General features: G+C 49.6%; 1 protein-coding gene across 1 annotated transcript; it reads left to right on the top strand.

Moving 5' to 3' along the window:
- Positions 1–13,396: 13,396 nt before the first annotated feature.
- On the top strand, positions 13,397–16,709 carry GNG2 (G protein subunit gamma 2). Its single transcript, XM_056852091.1, has 2 exons — positions 13,397–13,507; positions 16,301–16,709. Exons 1-2 carry the CDS (start codon positions 13,421–13,423, stop codon positions 16,427–16,429), a joined length of 216 nt encoding a protein of 71 aa, XP_056708069.1. The 5' UTR covers positions 13,397–13,420; the 3' UTR covers positions 16,430–16,709.
- Positions 16,710–17,073: the final 364 nt, after the last annotated feature.

Genomic DNA, 17,073 nt, shown 5'->3' with positions numbered 1-17,073 from the left:
CTTTCACATCCCCTACTTGCCCAGTCCCTTTAACTGGAGATGCCGGGGATTGAACCTGGGACCTTCTGCATGCCAAGGAGATGCTCTACCACTGAGCCACAGCCCCTCCCCATGGCTATCTAGGCTATCTAGGGTCTAGAACCTGGGACCTTCTGCATGCCAAGGAGATGCTCTACCACTGAGCCACAGCCCCTCCCCATGGCTATCTAGGCTATCTAGGGTCTAGAACCTGGGACCTACTGCATGCCAAGGAGATGCTCTACCACTGAGCCACAGCCCCTCCCCATGGCTATCTAGGCTATCTAGGGTCTAGAACCTGGGACCTTCTGCATGCCAAGGAGATGCTCTACCACTGAGCCACAGCCCCTCCCCATGGCTATCTAGGCTATCTAGGGTCTAGAACCTGGGACCTTCTGCATGCCAAGGAGATGCTCTACCACTGAGCCACAGCCCCTCCCCATGGCTATCTAGAGGTCTTTCACATCCCCTACTTGCCCAGTCCCTTTAACTGGAGATGCCGGGGATCGAACCCGGGACCTTCTGCAAGCCAAGCAAAGGCTCACTGCGTTTGCAAGCTAAGCAGTAGAATCAACACCCTGTTCTCCCCCTTTATCAAGGAAAACATCTCTGTTTGGAATGAGGGTCTTTTCCTCCTCCCCTGATGTCCAGCTTGCATCTGGCACATGCCGGCATGCTAATGAAGCGGTCTCCATGGCGACGGGCTCCTTACTTTCTCGTTTTCGCTGTCCCCCCCTCCAATTCCTACGCTGTGCCACTTTTCAAAATTGCAACCACACATCATAAATCAAAGAAAAATATGCTGTTGGGTTGTTGTGTGTGGCTTTTTTTTTTTTTAAAAGAAAAGCACTGGCAGCTGCTGCTGAATCGACTCCTTTGTCCAGTTGGAAGAGCGGTTGCAGGACTCCTTAGGCATGGCTTCAGTTAATAATATTTCATTTGCCCGGATGAAAAGGAAATCGAGGGCGCGCTTCAGAGAATTTATTTCAGACTGGAGCCGGCTCAGGAAAATGTGCTTGGCTGGATGAGGCCGCCGCTGCGGAGGGTTGCCAACTCGTGCTTGGGAGATATGGGGAGGTTTGGGGGTGGAGCCTGGGGAAGGGTGGAGCTTAGAAAGGGGAGGGACTTCAGCGGGGTATAAAGCCATAGGGGCCACCCTCCACAGCACCCATTTTCTCCAGGGGGATTTATCTCTGTTGTCTGGAGATCGGTTGTAATTCAGGGAGCTCTCCAGCCCCCACCTGGAGGCTGGCAACCATAGAGGCCGGTTCCCTCTTTCGTGGCCACCCAAATGCCTCCGAGAAACTTCCTAGCAGGCCGTAGCTTGCCTTTGCTGTAACCTCCCATGAGCGTTGGAGATATACTGCCTCTGAACATGGAGGCTCCATTTAGCTGTCATTGATAGACCAGCTCTTCCAGGCATTGCTCGAAACCTTTTGAAACAGCTGTTTAAGCCAGGACGTCCTGAGGCAGGGAATTCCACAAGCGGACGTCGTCGAATCTACCGCAAATCAGTTTCTTGAATCCCCACCCTGCCAAGGAAGCTTGCTGGGTAACCTTGGGCCAGTCACGCGCCTACCTCGCAGGGTTGTTGTGAGGGGAAAAAATGGAAGAGAGGAGAAGCTGCTGGGGGTTCCCGTTGAGGGAGAAAGGTGGGATATGAATGAAGTAAATAAATAAAACGGTGTGAAGGACCGTCGGAAGTCAACAACTGGCCTAGTTCAGATGTAACACAAAGCTCTGGTTTATTTTAACTACGGGATAGTCCATGAAAAGAGGGCTTGGCTCTCTCTGGTAGTAGCTGGAGATCTCCCACTATTGCAACTGGTCTCCAGCCGATAGAGATCAGATCAGCTGGAGAAAGATGGCCGGTTTGGCAATTGGACTCTATGGCGTTGAAGTCCCTCCCCTCTCCAAACCCCACCCTCCTCAGGCTCCGCCCCCCAAATCTCCCACCACTGGTGAAGAGGGACCTGGCAAGCCTACATCACCAAAGAATAAGTCAGGATTAAGCCAGGATCACCGTATTTCTGCATCACATATAACCACACTGAAGACTCTGTGTGTGTGTGTGTGTGTGTGTGTGTGTGTGCGTGCTTGTGTGTTAAGTGCCGTCAAGTCGCTTCCGACTCATGGTGACCCTATGAATGAAAGTCCTCCAAAATGTCCTATCCTTAACAGCCTTGCTCAGATCTTGCAAAGTGAGGGCCGTGGCTTCCAGAGTCCACCCATCTCTTGTTGGGTCTTCCTCTTTTCCTGCTGCCTTCCACTTTTCCTAGCATGGTTGTCTTTTCTAGTGACTCTTGTCTTCTCATAATGTGACCAAAGTACGACAGCCTCAGTTTAGTCATTTTAGCTTCTAGGATAAGTTCAGGCTGGATTTGATCTAGAACTCACTGGTTTGTTTTTTTTTGGCAGTCCAGGGTATCCATAACACTCCGCAGCACTGAAGACTAACCATGGTTAATAAACCAGGTTCAGACCGTGACCATATTTGCGGGGCGGCCCCATGTTCAGAGAGCCGCACTAATCCTCCTGAGTTGAATTAAACCGTGGTTTTTCACAACGTCTGAACCAAGCCAGTGAGTTTTCCCCAGGCTGCAAACCGTCGGTATTAAAGGTGACATTTTCAAAAACACTTATTCAAAGCCACCAAGCAGCTGTCACCGTGGATTTAAGATTCCCTCTATGATGCATTTATTCTGGTGTAGTGATTAAGAGCGGTGGCTTGGAGCGGTGGTCTGTGGTCTGGAGAACCGGGTTAGTCACACACTCTCAGCCCCACCTACCTCACAGGGTGTCTGTTGTGGGGAGGGGAAGGGAAGGTGATTGTAGGGTTTTCAAGACAAGAGACAGTCAGAGGTAGTTTATTTATTTGCTTTATTTATATCCTGCCTTTCTTCCCAGTTTACATAATTCTCCTTGCCTCTGCTTTATCCTCACTACAACCCTGTGAGGTAGGGCAGGCTGAGAGTGTGTGACTGGCCCAAGCAAGCTTCCACAGCAGAGTGAAGATTCGAACCTGGGTTTCCCAGCTCCTAGTCCGACACTTCTAACCACCACACCATGCTGGTTTGCCATTGCCTGCCTCTGCGTAGCAACCCTGGGCTTCCTTGGTGGCCTCCCATCCAAATACTAACCAGGGCTAACCCTGCTTAGCTTCTGAGATCTGACGAGATCAGGCTACCCTGGACCATCCAGGTCAGGGCTTAGTTTGGAGACCACTTGTGGATGCTGGGAGCACTCCTGGCCCCACCTGGAGGTTGGGTACCCTACAGAGGCAATGCACAGTCCGACTCCTGTCTTTGTGGTTGCTGCCGGCTAGGTACGAGGGGCTTGCTAGGCTCGGTTCCGGGCCGTTTGGAACATCCCAGCCTGCCCTGATAAAACACATTTGTAGTTAATTGTAGTAATTGACCACAGGGAGGCAAAATCTACGTGCACTATATTTTATAGTGTGCACTATATTGGTCTGCCCTGACCTGGGTGGCCCAGGCTAGCCTGATCTCGTCAGATCTCAGAAGCTAAGCAAGGTCAGCCCTGGTTAGTATTTGGATGGGAGACCACCGAGGAAGTCCAGGGTTGCTGTGCAGAGGAAGGCACTGGCAAACCACCTCTGTTAGTCTCTTGCCATGAAAACCCAAAAAAAGGGGTCGCCATAAGTTGGCTGCAACTTGATGGCACTTTACACAAACACATATTGGTCTAATTTATAAGGATAGACCCTCATATCCCCCCTCTAAGGGACCTTGTAGCATCTGAGGTTGGAAGCCATCAGATCCAAGGAGGAAAATGTAAGAGCCACCCCTTCACCACCATGAGAGGCAGCGTGGTGTAGTGGTTGAACTGTCTCTAGGATTTGGGAGATTTGGGTTTGAATCCTCACACTTCCATGGAAGCTTACTGGGAGACCTAGGGCCAGTCACACACTCTCGGCCTAACCTACCTCACAGGGTTGTTGTGAGGGTAGAATGGAGGCGAGAATGGTGTAAGCCACATTGGATCTCTGTTGGGAAAAGGCAGGATATACATAAAGCATATAAATAAATAAATCTTTGCCCTGGTGCCCAGAGTTCCTGATCCACCAAGGAGTGTGTTTTTACTAACTTCCCATTGCTGGAACAGAAGGAATCGTTCACACCCATCCTACCTTCAGCAATCCATGGATTTGGTGCAGCTGAGCAAAATAATGTTTGTTCTCCCCCCTCCCCAAACAGCAGTTCCACCAATCCTTAAAAATATCCTGTCTTTTCTACTATGCTGGCACATGGCTTTCTACACCCTAAAGCAGTTGCTTGTCAGGCGGAAGTGCAGGAAGTGAAGGGTTCCTCCCCAAGACAGGAAACACTTCACCTGTTGAATTTTGGCCTGTTGCTCTTATGTTAAAGGCGTGGGACCTCTGTAGAAGGGGGGGAAACAAGCTAGGAAAAAAACACCACCCAGACCTTAAATTGTGGCACCTGCCAGGAAGGAGGGACTTGAAGGGTTGTTAGTGAGCTAGAAAGAGGAGACGTTGGATAGGCAATTACTAAGTTATTGGACTAGCTCACGCTAAGGTAGGTGTGTGGTAAGTGAGAGAATCCCTCCTCCAAATCTAGCAAATAGGTGGAAGAGAGGCAGCTGGGTTTCCCTGGTAGACTGTTTCCTGGTCTGGTTGATTCTGGTCCATTTGCACCTTAGAGCCCCTCATCAGGGCAGGAAGGGGTGAGCCAGTACTCATCCCTTGTGGCCCTTTCTTACATGTCCAGGGTAATGCCCATTGCCACTTTGGGGCGAGGAAGGAATTTTCCTCCAGGTCAGGTTGGCCAGGCATCCTGGAGGGGTTTTTTTTGGCCATCTTCTGGGCATGGAGTAGGGGGTCACTAGGGGAGTAGGGTGGCGATGGTTGTGAATTTCTTGCTTTGTGCAGGGGGTTGGACTAAATGACCTCGGAGGTCCCTTCCAACTCCAAGATTTTCAGGGTATGAGCTTTCCTGGTCTATGTATCTCCCCTTCTCTGTGAACACCCCAGTCTACTGTTGCATGTAGGACCCCTGTGGTTGCTGGGGTAGGGGGGAGCCAAGGGACAGAGGCCTAGCTACACATCCAGGGATGTTAGTCTGCTTTCTGTAAAAATGTCTTGATGTCCGCCGTATGCATGCCACTTGTTGTTCCACACAAGCTGAGCAGTGGCTGAAAGGGGCTGGCCCCCTAAGCACAGCGGGCCACCACCGAGCTATCCTTGGAGGCATTTGCTTCTTTAAACCACTTCTGCCTGGGGTTGCCAACCTCCAGGTGGGACCTGAGGAACTCTCAGAATTACAGCTGGTCTCCAGATGACAGAGATCAATTCCCCTGGACAAAACGGCTGTTCTGGAGGGTGAATTCGGTGACATTATAACCCCTCTGAGGAACCTGCCCTCCCCAGGTGCCACCCCCGAATCTCCTGTCCCTAACCCAAATTTTGGGGGACAGTGCCGGGAGAGGATGGAGTTTGGGAGTTGAACAAGCAAGAGAAACAGATCTCTGTAGTCTGGCGAGCAGGTTGGCCTTTGCAGACCTGCCCTGTTTCTGCCTGGGGTTGCCAACAGGCCTGGAGAAAAATTGCCTCGTCTCTTTAATAGAGGCTTAGGGTGTGGAAATTGGCAGCTGATGCTTTTCATGGCATGGTGGTAAATGGCAGCAGCTGGCAAATACCAATCCCTCTATGAATGGGACAAGGTGTTTTTTTTCCCCTCCAGGCGGTTGGCAACCATACTTCTGACCTACTCAACTCGATGCATCCTACCAGTCCAGCCCAGCTCTCTAGCAGCTGTTTAGCGATCTCCCTTTTAGGGGAGAAGGAGCCCCTCGGCGCAGAGGGGTAAGCTGCAGTACTGCAGTCCAAGCTCTGCTCACGACCTGAGTTCGATCCCGAGGGAAGTCGGTTTCAGGTAGTCGGCTCAAGGTCGACTCAGCCTTCCATCCTTCTGAGGTCGGTGAAATGAGTACCCAGCTTGCTAGGGGTAAAGGAGAGACGACTGGGGGAGGCCCTGGCAAACCACCCCGTAAACAAAGTCTGCCTGGGAAACGTCAGGATGTGATGTCACCCCATGGGTCAGGAATGACCCGTTGCTTGCACAGGGGACCTTTACCTTTTTTTAGGGGAGGGGCTGTGGCTCTGTGGTAGAGCATCTGCTTGGCATGCAGAAGGTCCCAGGTTTAATCCCCGGCACCTCTACTTAAAGCACTGGTTCCCAACCAGGGGTCCGTGGACCCCCAGGGGTCCGCGAGAACTAAATTAAGGTCCGCGAAACAAAGTTATAAACCCATAATAAATTAATATTTTCAATTAAAAGTTCTCTATTATAAATATATATATATTCCAATATTATTCTAAGTTTAATGTTTAACTAACAGTTATGATTAAAGTTTATTTTCAAATTCTCGGAATTTTTATTTTGAACCCTGGGGTCCCTGCACCGAACAAAAAAGTCCTAGTGGTCCCTGGTCAAAAAAAGGTTGGGAACCACTGACTTAAAGGGACAAGGCAAATAGGTGATGTGAAAGGCCTCTGCCTGAGACCCTGGAGAACCGCTGCCAGTCTGAGTAGACAATACTGACTTTGATGGACCGAGGGTCTGATTCAGTAGAAGGCAGCTTCGTGTGTGTTTGGGGAGGTATAGCCTCTGCTTGGCATGCAGAAGGTCCCCAGTTCAATCCGTGGCATCTCCAGCTAAAAGGACCAGGTAGTAGGTGATGGGAAAGACCTCTGCCTGAGACCCTAGAGAGCCGCTGCCAGTCTGAGTAGGCAGTACTGACCCTAGTGGGCTATTGGTCTGATTCGGGAGAAAGCAGCTTTATATGTACGGATGTCTTTACCCAGACTTGCAAAAAACAGGATGTTTATCAAGCTGTGGTTGGGGCGTGAGGGTGTCAGACGTGCTGCTTCCTCGCCCTGACACCCTGCAGCCAACCTGTTATAACAACCGTTTCTAGGTGCTTCAAGAGTGATACAAAGAGAACGTCTTCAGTTTCTCCTCTCGCCTTTCTATGAATTCTTAGGAGAGTGGTTGCGGGGAGCGAGGGTTCGAATGCACATTGCTCAGAGCGGTAAGTTTCTCTGGACCACGGAGGAGGGGAAGACGAGGGCCGGATGTTGCGTTTGTGGCCCCGGAGGGTTAGTTTTGCGGTGGTTTTCTTCCGTGGTTCTTGACACCGTTTCATCTCGGCCTCACCTACCCCGCAGGGTTGTTGTGAGGATAAAAAGCGATAAGAGGAGAACTCTGTAAGCTCTTGGGGAAGCAAATTACATACATCTGCCTGATGAGAAACTCAGGCCCTGAGACTTGTGGGTGGAGCCTGTGCACTGAGGGGGTGGAGCTTGAAAGGCTAGGGCAGTGGGACGGGAGAGGGCAGAAGGGGGCACCCTAACTGTGCCACCTGCCTCGGGGAGGGGTCTTGGTAACTGTGTGCAGCAAATAGCAGATGCTGTCGAACCCGCTGAGGAGAGCCAGTGTGGCGTGTGTTCAAATATACACTCACTGCAAAGCCGACTCGGTGACTTCAGGCCCTTCCTGCTCTCTTTTCCTAGCCTACCTCACAGGGTTGCTGTGAGAATATTTTCAAACCTTCATTTTTGCCCATACATTCATTGTATACGAACAGGGATGAGAGATGAATAAATATCTGTGGGTTAAAAGCATTTGGAAACTAAGTGGGACGCCTTAGATCAGGGTTCCCCAACCTGGTGCCTGCCAAGCATTTCAGAAAGTGGGTGGCTTCCTCATTCAAGTGAAAGGATCTTCTGTGGCTGTACCCATGGGAGGATCACGGGGACGGGTAAGCATCACATGAACACATGAAGCTGCCTTCTACTGAATCAGACCCCTGGTCCATCAAAGTCAGTATTGTCTACTCAGACTAGCAGCGGCTCTCCAGGGTCTCGGACAGAGGTCTTTCACATCACCTACCTGCCTAATCCTTTTAACTGGAGATCCTGGGGGTAGAACCTGGGACCTTCTGCATGCCAAGCAGAGGCTCTACCACTGAACCACGCAGAGGTCCTTCACATCACCTACTTGCCTAGTCCCTTTAACTGGAGATGCCAGGGATAGAACCTGGGACCTTCTGCATGCCAAGCAGATGCTCTAGCACTGGCCTTTCTTAGTGGTTCCATCTGAGCATGAGTCCTTGCGGTAAGGCAGAAGCTTAGGTCCTGGGTTAAAGATCCAGTGATGGAAGGTATTTCCCTTCCTGTTGCAACTCTGAATGAGCACCCCCCCCCATGCCATTCCTGCCAAAAATGCTCTTAGGAACAGCATCAGGAGGGATTGGAGGTTTGCGGTGGGAAAACTTCCCTCTCCAGTGGTGGAAATTTTAAGTGGGACGCAAGCTGGAGAGAGGAAGTTCAGCAAAACGTGCCTGCTGCGTATTAGCAAATGTAGAGCTTAATTTGGAATAATGCTTGTAATAGAGAATTGACATAAGCCAAGTTGGGTAGTGTTCCCTAGTGGCCATGGAGGCACACTTTCCCTAGTTGGCAACATTCGATTGTTAAGCACTTGGTTATTAGCGTTTTAGCGTACAATTTTAGGACCCCCCACCTTCCTTGATGGCGAAATTCAACCCTTCTTAAAATCTATGGTAGTTGTTGGAAAGAAATCGGGGTCAGACTTGGTGGCTCAAGGCAGGTCCTGTGTCTCCGCACTCTCGTTCGAGCCCCCAGTGGTCACTTCTCTTTTGCAGATGGGGTCATGGGACTGCCAGCAAGCCACCGATTATAGGTCCCTGCCCCTATAAAACTTGAGAATCCAGCAGAGCCATGCTTCGGTCAGGAATAACTCTCGAGCCGGTTCCTCCTCTGCCGGTTCCTCTAATTTTTCTGCAAAGAACTTGGCAAATAAATTATTTGATAGTTACTTAGTGGGTGAGTCATCGTCTCTTACGTGCGAGTATGGAGAATATGTTTCAGTACAGTTCTGGGTGTTGTTATTTTTGGTGGGGTGCTGGTATGTTCTCCAGGCGTTCTTGTCTTTGTACACGCATCTAAACACTGTCCATTCTTCTGACCTTACAGGGACACTGGTGATTTCTGAAAGGAAGAATCTCCCAGTTTGACTCTGCTCCGCCTCGAACCTTGCAGGGGTGACCAAGGTAGATTACAGGTGAGTTATCTCATGCCAAACCTTCCTGTTGTGGTCGTTTTATGAAACACTTATCTCCTGAGTCGCTACCAATCTGAGAGTTGCGAAGGTCACTGTCTAGATCCAGTGATCAAAGGTCTAACCGGAGTTTCCTGGACGTTTTGTGTGTATTTACTCACTCGTTGACTGAGGGGCTGTGGCTCAGTGGTAGAACATGTGTTTGGCATGCAGAAGGTCCCAGGTTCAATCCCCTACATCTCCGGTTAAAGGGACCAGGCAAGTAGGTGACGTGAAAGACCTCAGCCTGAGACCCTGGAGAGCCGCTGCCTGTCTGAGTAGACAATACTGACTGTGATGGACCAAGGGTCTGATTCAGTATAAGGCGGGTTCATGTGTTCACATGTGGGGAAGGTGAGCCAGATGTAAAAAATAGAGTTCTTATTTGTTTCTCCACATATTTACATGTAAGTAGACGAGTCTTCCCTTTGATCTCCAAGCAGGAGCATTTCCTTGTGCTGTCTCTAAGACAGCGGACAGGGGCTCAAACAGAATAGCCCAGTTCCTTTGGGGCTTTCCCTGATGGGGCTTCTTATTTATATATATCGCGCCTTTCTCCCCAATGGGGACCCAAAGTGGCTAAAATTATTCCCCTCGCCTCCATTTTATCTTCACAACAATCTTGTGAGGTAGGTTAGTCTGAGAGTATGCGACTGGCCCAGGGTCACCCAGCAAGCTTCCGTGGCAGAGTGGGGATTCGAACCTGGCTCTCTTAGATCCTAGTCCAACACTTTAACCACTACACCACACTGTTGTTGTTTTTAAAGAGCTTGGGCGCTTCCCAAGCAGAAATTTGGGTGATGACCAGGGTTACTAGGTCCCCCCTCTCCTCCAGTGGGAGATTTTGGGGGCGGGGATCACACACAAGTGACGACATCCCGTCACTTTGGGTTTGCTTCCGGGAGCGCCACAGCACAAGGGGACGATTTACCACTCAAACCCGTTTGAGTGGTAAATTGTCCCGTCCCACTGCAGCACTTCCAGAAGTAAACCCAAAGTGACGGGCTCGAGTTGCTTGCGGCCGCGCACGTGATCCTTGCTACCAGCCGGCTGATGGATTGGCGGGCAATTCCAAGCCACCTGGCAACCTTACTGATGAACCCTTTCTGGAATAGAATGGGGGGGTTCCCGCTACTCAAATTCTGTGCAGCGTGAAAAGACACAGGAAGCCTGCTAGGAAAACAAAGACCTGGGTTGTTGTTTTTTAAAGGATGCCTTTTAAGAGGAAGCTAGCCCCTGACTGGCAGAGGCTCAGTTCTCAGAACTGGAACCCTTTTGAGTCTCTGTTTTGCAAGTGGGAAGTCCCGGGTTGGGTTGTGGTTAGAGAGCTCCAGGGAAGAGCAGAGCCCGAGGCGTGGTGAGTGGCTGCCAGTCAAGAGAAGACGACAACCAGCTGTTAATTTCCCTGTCTCTAGAGAGAGGGGTTTTGGAGGGATCTTCCAGATGAGATGCTAGGGGGTTTTCCCCCCTTTGAAAATCAGGCATGGGGAGGGTGGGGTGATTAGAACATAAGAACATAAGAAAGGCCCTGTTGGATCAGACCAAGGTCCTTCGAGTCCAGCAGTCTGATCACACAGTGGCCAACCAGGTGCCTCTAGGAAGCCACAAGCAAGACGACTGCAGGGCCTCTATGTCCTCTTTTTTGGGCCTCCGGAGGAACTGGTTGGCCACTGTGTGAGACACGATGCTGGAATAGGTGGACCCCTGGTCTGATCCAGCAGGGCTCTTCTTATGATCTTACAGCAGCAAATACTGGCTTGGTTGAGTTGGAGTTGTTCCAGGTTTGCAAAATGGCACAGGATGGTGTGGGGGCTAAAACTTCCTTCCCTGCATGATTGTGATCAGAATCAGAGGAGCATGCCTATTATCTTAGGTGCTGTGGAACACAGGCAGGTTAAATGCTGCTGCAGTCGTCTTGTTTGTGGGCTTCCTGGAGGCCCCTGGTTGGCCACTGTGGGAACAGACTGCTGCACTTGATGGGCCTCGGTCTGATCCAGCAGGGCCTTTTCTTATGTTCTTATGAGATTCAAAGCAGACAAAAGGAAGTATTTCTTCACACCTCACAGAGGTAGGATGCTGCTGCAGTCATCTTGTGGGCTTCCTGGAGGCACCTGGTTGGCCACTGTGTGAACAGATTGCTGGACTTGATGGGCCTTCAGAAAGCTTCAGAAGTTGAGCTACAAACTACACTGTAACAAAATAATTACATTTATTGCAAGATGTACACTATAAAATTGTTAAAAACACAGGGCCTGGAATACAGGCTACAATACATATAAAATCAGTTATAAAATTCTTGTACTCAGTTGATATACAATCAATGTAAATGACCAATGATTGACCAGACATGTTTCGGCCCAAATAGGTCTTCCTCAGTGGTCATAAATACAGAAAATTATTAAAAAAAAACACATCCGGAAATAAACCTTATGAGATATTATTGTCTAACGTTTTGTGCAGCTTGATGTAAACTCTTAAACCCAAATTGTGGGTCTCGCCACGTGGATTGCTCATTCAATCTGATACAGAATTAACAATGCTTCTGGATGTGTGTGAATCAACCCGTGATAAATCTAATTGGCACTCGGTCTGATCCAGCGTGGCTTTTCTTACGTTCTTATGGGATGAGTTTAGGCCAGTTTCTCTCTCTCTTTCAGCCTAATGTACCTCATGGGTTCATCATGAGGGTAAAATTAAGGCCAGGAGGGTGTTTATACTAGCTAGAAGTAATACCTTGCCCTCTGTAGTACTGGAGGGAAGACTCAAGAAAATCCCTTATGAACAGGGACTATGTGTCTGCTCACAAAAAGAAATAGAATCGATAGAGCACCTTATACAATAAAATTCATAGTGAAACTATCGGAACATTGCTAGAAAGGTTTCCCAGAAGATCTCACAAAATTAGGCTTGAATATCTTCTGTCAGATAAGAACCACCATACGACACAATTGGTTGCCCGGTTTTGCACCCAGGTCTGTAATCGCTCAATAAAGGAAGCCACAGCCTTCAATTTGCAAGATCTGAGCAAGGCTGTCAAAGATAGGACATTTTGGAGGACTTTCATTCATAGGGTCGCCATGAGTCGGAAGCGACTTGACGGCACTAAACACACACACACACTGTAATCGCAGAAAAATTGAGAAGGGCCTTTAATCCTGAAGAGTGGCACAGATTTTAGTTCCTGAAATGACTTAATCTCTAGTATTTGCCCAGGAGGATGTTATAGTGACAAATTGTTGACAGATATATGTAGTTTCAGCTGGTATCTATTGGGACTATCCTGGGTTTATCAAGATCATTTGTAGATACCTTTTATTCTTTCTGTAATTAATGTTTCCTTTATTGACCTACTGGTCGTGGAATGTAATAATAAAGAACCATAAAGAACATGAGGGTAAAATGGCGTGATGGAAGACCCATCAGAGACCGGGCATGGCTAAAAAGTAATATCTGGATAGCACCTGAGTGTAGCTAGAACTATTGTCTATTCCGTATGTGGAACTCGCTACGGGCAGCTTGAACTACTGCAGGCTTGTAATCTTTGACTTCTGAAATGTGTCCCCAAAGGCCTAACCTTTCCAGAAGCCCATCTCCAAATCCCAGATGCCAGAGGCATCCCAATACTGAGGGCAGGGCATTTGCAGAGAGGTGCTTTCCCCCTTAAAAATCACTTCGTGCATGTGAACATGAAGCAGGAGCGCTCGACAAGGATCCTCCTGTGCATCATTTTCCTCTCCTCCCTTTTATCTTCACAAACAACCCTGAGAGGGTGGTTAGGCTAAGTGTGCGTGACTGACCTAAGGTCACCCAGCAAGCTTCCATGGCAGTGTGAAGATTTGAACTTCAATCACCCAGATCCTAGTCCGACACCACACCACGCTGCCTCTCGTGGTGGTGAAGGGGTGGCTCTTACATTTTCCTCACTGGATCCTCCTTTGCAAACCAGCTTTTTCTGCTGTGGTTCCCTGTTCCAAACAAACCTACCTTTAAAGATAGATCGATCGATCAATTGATGGATCGATAGATAGAATTTCAATTAAACCAGGGTGGGGATCTTGTTGCAAATGAGGATTTTTTTTTGCGTCATTATTAATCACCGCCTCCTTGATCAGTCTTCCACGTCTCTTGCGAGAGCATGGCAGTTTATTAGCTCCCTGATGGATCGCCTTAATTTATTCTTTTTTTCTCTCTTTGGCAGTGCGCTTGAAGGAGGAGAAAAGAGGGGCAGAAAGAAGTCACAGATGGCCAGCAACAATACCACCAGCATCGCGCAAGCCAGGAAACTGGTGGAACAGCTCAAAATGGAAGCAAATATTGACAGAATAAAGGTAAGTCGGCAGGATCTTGGTGCCGGTTGGTTTGTCCTGTGAACTTCTGTGTGGGTTCCTGCGTTAGGTCAGGATTTGTGTATAAACTTCCCTGAGAAAAATCTTGCCTACTAGCCCTGTACACAGAGGTCTCTAGGGTTTGTGCAAGGGTATATTCTGAGTATCCAGGATGACAGCGTAAACCAGGGGTCCCCCAACATGGTGCCCTTGGGTGCCATGATGCCCACCAGTACCCTTTCCTGGTGCCTGTCAAGTGCTTTTGGAAAGTGGGCAGGGCCAGGTGGGGCTTTTGTCCCCGTCAGCTTCTGATTGGGTGAGCAGCTTTTTTAAAATGTTGGTTTGGGAGCAGCTGCTGCCGCAGCACAATGATCTTCACTGAACAACTGAGAGGAGGAGGAGGAGGAAGAGTTGGTTTTTATATGCCAACTTTCTCTACCACTTAAGGAAGAATCAAACCATCTTACAATTACTTTCCCTTCCCCTCCCCACAACAGACACCCTGCGAGGTAGGTGGGGCTGAGACACTGTGACCAGCCCAAGTTCACCCAGCTGGCTTCATGTGTAGGGGTGGGGAAACAAATCCAGTTCTCCAGATTAGCCGCCACCGCTCATGAGGAAGAATGGAGAATCAAACCTGGTTCTCTAGATTAGAGTCCGCTGCTCTCAACCACACCACCACGCTGGCAGAAAGGTGGCGAATTCATGTTTTAGTTAAATAAATCCTGCATGTGTTTACTTGCAAGCAAATTCCCAGCAAATTCAGAGGGGCTTATACCCAAGCAAGCATGTATGGGCTTGCATTCTGAAAACTGTTTTGGGGTACAGTAAGTGTTAAGCCTGGAGCATCAAAGCACCAATGATAGATTTTGGGGGCGAGCCTTCCGGTGATAATGGGCATCTCCCTTGAGCAGGTGTTAGGTTTGCCAGGTCCCTCTTCACCACCGGCGGGAGGTTTTTTGGGCGGAGCCTGAGGAGGGTGGGGTTTGTGGAGGGGAGGGACTGCAATGCCATAGAGTCCAATTGCCAAAGCAGCCATTTTCTCCAGGGAAACTGATCTCTATTGGCTGGAGATCAGTTATAATAGCAGGAGATCTCCAGCTAGTACCTGAAGGTTGATAACCCTAGCAGGTGTGTAGGAGTGAGGGGTGGGTTTGACATGAATTTGCAGTTCAATCCTAAAGAGGGTTACTCCAATCTAAGCCCTTTCACTTCAGTGGGCTTAGACTGGAATAATTCTGCATAGTATTGTACTGTTATTTTCTAATTGGGTGTGTTGATTTGGTCAAGAGAGACAGCGTGGTGTAGTGATGAAGAATGGCGAACTCTAATCTGGTGAACCGGGTTGGTTTCTCCACTGCTTCACACGAAGCCAGCTGGGTGACCTTGGGCCAGTCACAGCTCTCTTAGAGCTCTCTCAGCCCCACCTACCTCACAGGGTATCTGTTGTAGGGAGGGGGAGGGAAGATGACTGTAAGCCGGTTTGATTCTCCCTTGAGTGGTAGAGAAAGTCCGCATATAAAAACCAACTCTTCTTCTTCTTCTTCAAAATATTCACTGTAATCCTCCGGCTTTTTCTCTCTGCCCCCCCCCCCCAAATGTTGAAACCTGCCCTGACAAGCTAAGGACAGGCAGCCAAATAAATAGCCCGGCAATTGGGGATTTCAACCGGGCCGGGTTGATGCTGAAAGCTCTAGACAGCCACGGCCAGCCTCTCGGCCCCTTCTCGCATCGCCATGGCAACCGCTGGCATCCACCGGAGCAGCTCGGGGCGTTTCGAACGCGGCCTGTCAAGAGCCGAGTCGCTTTTCCGAAATAACGTCACAGATTACGCTCGTTCTTGGAAACGGCCCTTTGTCGGGGCAGAGGGTCCCGAGTGCGAGCCGGCCTCCGAGCCGAATGGTGGTGTCCCGAGTCGGTGGGGTACATCACGGCACTTCGGGGAGTGCCCTCCCAACCCTGGCCCTGACATTTCCCACACCCTGGAGGCGCACTGAAAGTGAAAGGGAAGCGGACGTTGGCGCAGATGTGGCCCAGCTGGTCTGCAAATGCGCTTTGCGTAAGTGCCTACAAACCAGCATGCTCTGGGCTGCTTCGCCAAGAGCGCATGACTCATGCCAATTGGTTCGAAGGCTGCGCGGGAGGCTGTGCGTGTTGCTTCGGTGGGGTACTGTCTCCCCGTGAGTTGAGGAGAAATGTTGAGTGTACTTGGAGTTGGGGTTCCTGGAAGTTTTCCAGCCCACTAGTTAAAATCTGCCTCATAAGGGGGGGATTGAGATGGCGCCTTCTTTGCCACCCTACCCTATGCATACCAGTCTCATAAGAACATAAGAAAAGCCCTGCTGGATCAGACCGAGGCCCATCAAGTCCAGCAGTCTGTCTAGGTAGCCCACAAGCAAGACGACTGCAGCAGCACCATCCTGCCCGTATTCCTTTACAGCACCTAAGATAATAGGCATGTTCCTCTGATCCTGGAGGGAATGGGTACGCATCATGACTAGTATCCATTTTTACTATTAACCATGAATACCTCTCTCCTCCATGAACATGTCCACTCCCCTCTTAAAGCCTTCCAAGACCTCTGCCTGAGACCCTGGAGTGCAGCTGCTAGTCTTACATTCGCACACAGTTTACAGGTACATTCAGAATACTTCCTTTGCGTATAAAATTGGGAGGGTCACCTTCGTTTTAAGCCAGTCCGGTACCTTTAGCCAATGGGATAGCTTCTGTGCTTTTTGAGACTGGAGTGCCAGAGGAAACCATCCCACCCCAAACCCTCTCTTCTCTCTGTTCCAGGTGTCTAAAGCAGCCGCGGACTTGATGGGCTATTGCGAAGCTCATGCCAAGGAGGACCCCTTATTGACCCCGGTTCCTGCCTCGGAAAACCCCTTCCGGGAGAAGAAGTTTTTCTGCACCATTCTGTAAACCTCACGGGAGCCCAGCTCTGACGTGGGGCCACCCTGGACAATGATGTAGAGATTTTTTTTTTTCCGGCGGCGCGGACTCGTTTCCGGAGTCCGCCCAGTTTCAAAAGAACCGAGCGGCCCGGGCGTTGACAGGGGAAAGCATGTTCCAAGAGAAAAGGGCCTCCGTCGTCGGAGCTCGTGGGGTTGAGCTGTCCTCAGCAGGCTACAGATCTTGACGGCTGCAGAGTCGCCTGGAGAGGGAGGGGGGAAATAATGTGTCAGAGAGTCGATTTAATGTCCGTGTCTGCTCTTGCCGAACAAACCTTTTGGGGGGGCCTCTTTTTTCCCCTCCCTCCAAAATTTAAAAAAATGAAAAGAGGGTTGCGTGGAGCAGAGCTGCAACTGACGCAAAGGGGTATGTTTGTGTGTGTGTGTGTGTGTATGAGTAGCCTTCTTGGATTTGTTTCGCCCCCCCCTCCCCACGTCACTTTTATTTAATGTTCAATTGTAAAATAATCACAACAGGTTAGATCGATGATGGCATTTCTTAGAAGTGAGTGGGTCTTGTGCATATTTAGCATCTTAGAGTAGAGCCACATGAGGAAAGGGAGAGACCAGCGATGGATAATTCTCTCTCTCTCTCTCTCGTTTTCTTTATCAAGG

Source organism: Euleptes europaea, chromosome 6, assembly GCF_029931775.1.
Source record: "Euleptes europaea isolate rEulEur1 chromosome 6, rEulEur1.hap1, whole genome shotgun sequence".
Classification (NCBI taxonomy): Eukaryota; Metazoa; Chordata; class Lepidosauria; order Squamata; family Sphaerodactylidae; genus Euleptes; species Euleptes europaea.
The sequence above is the reverse complement of the archived record's forward strand: the minus strand, read 5'-3'. Positions and strand labels throughout refer to the sequence as shown.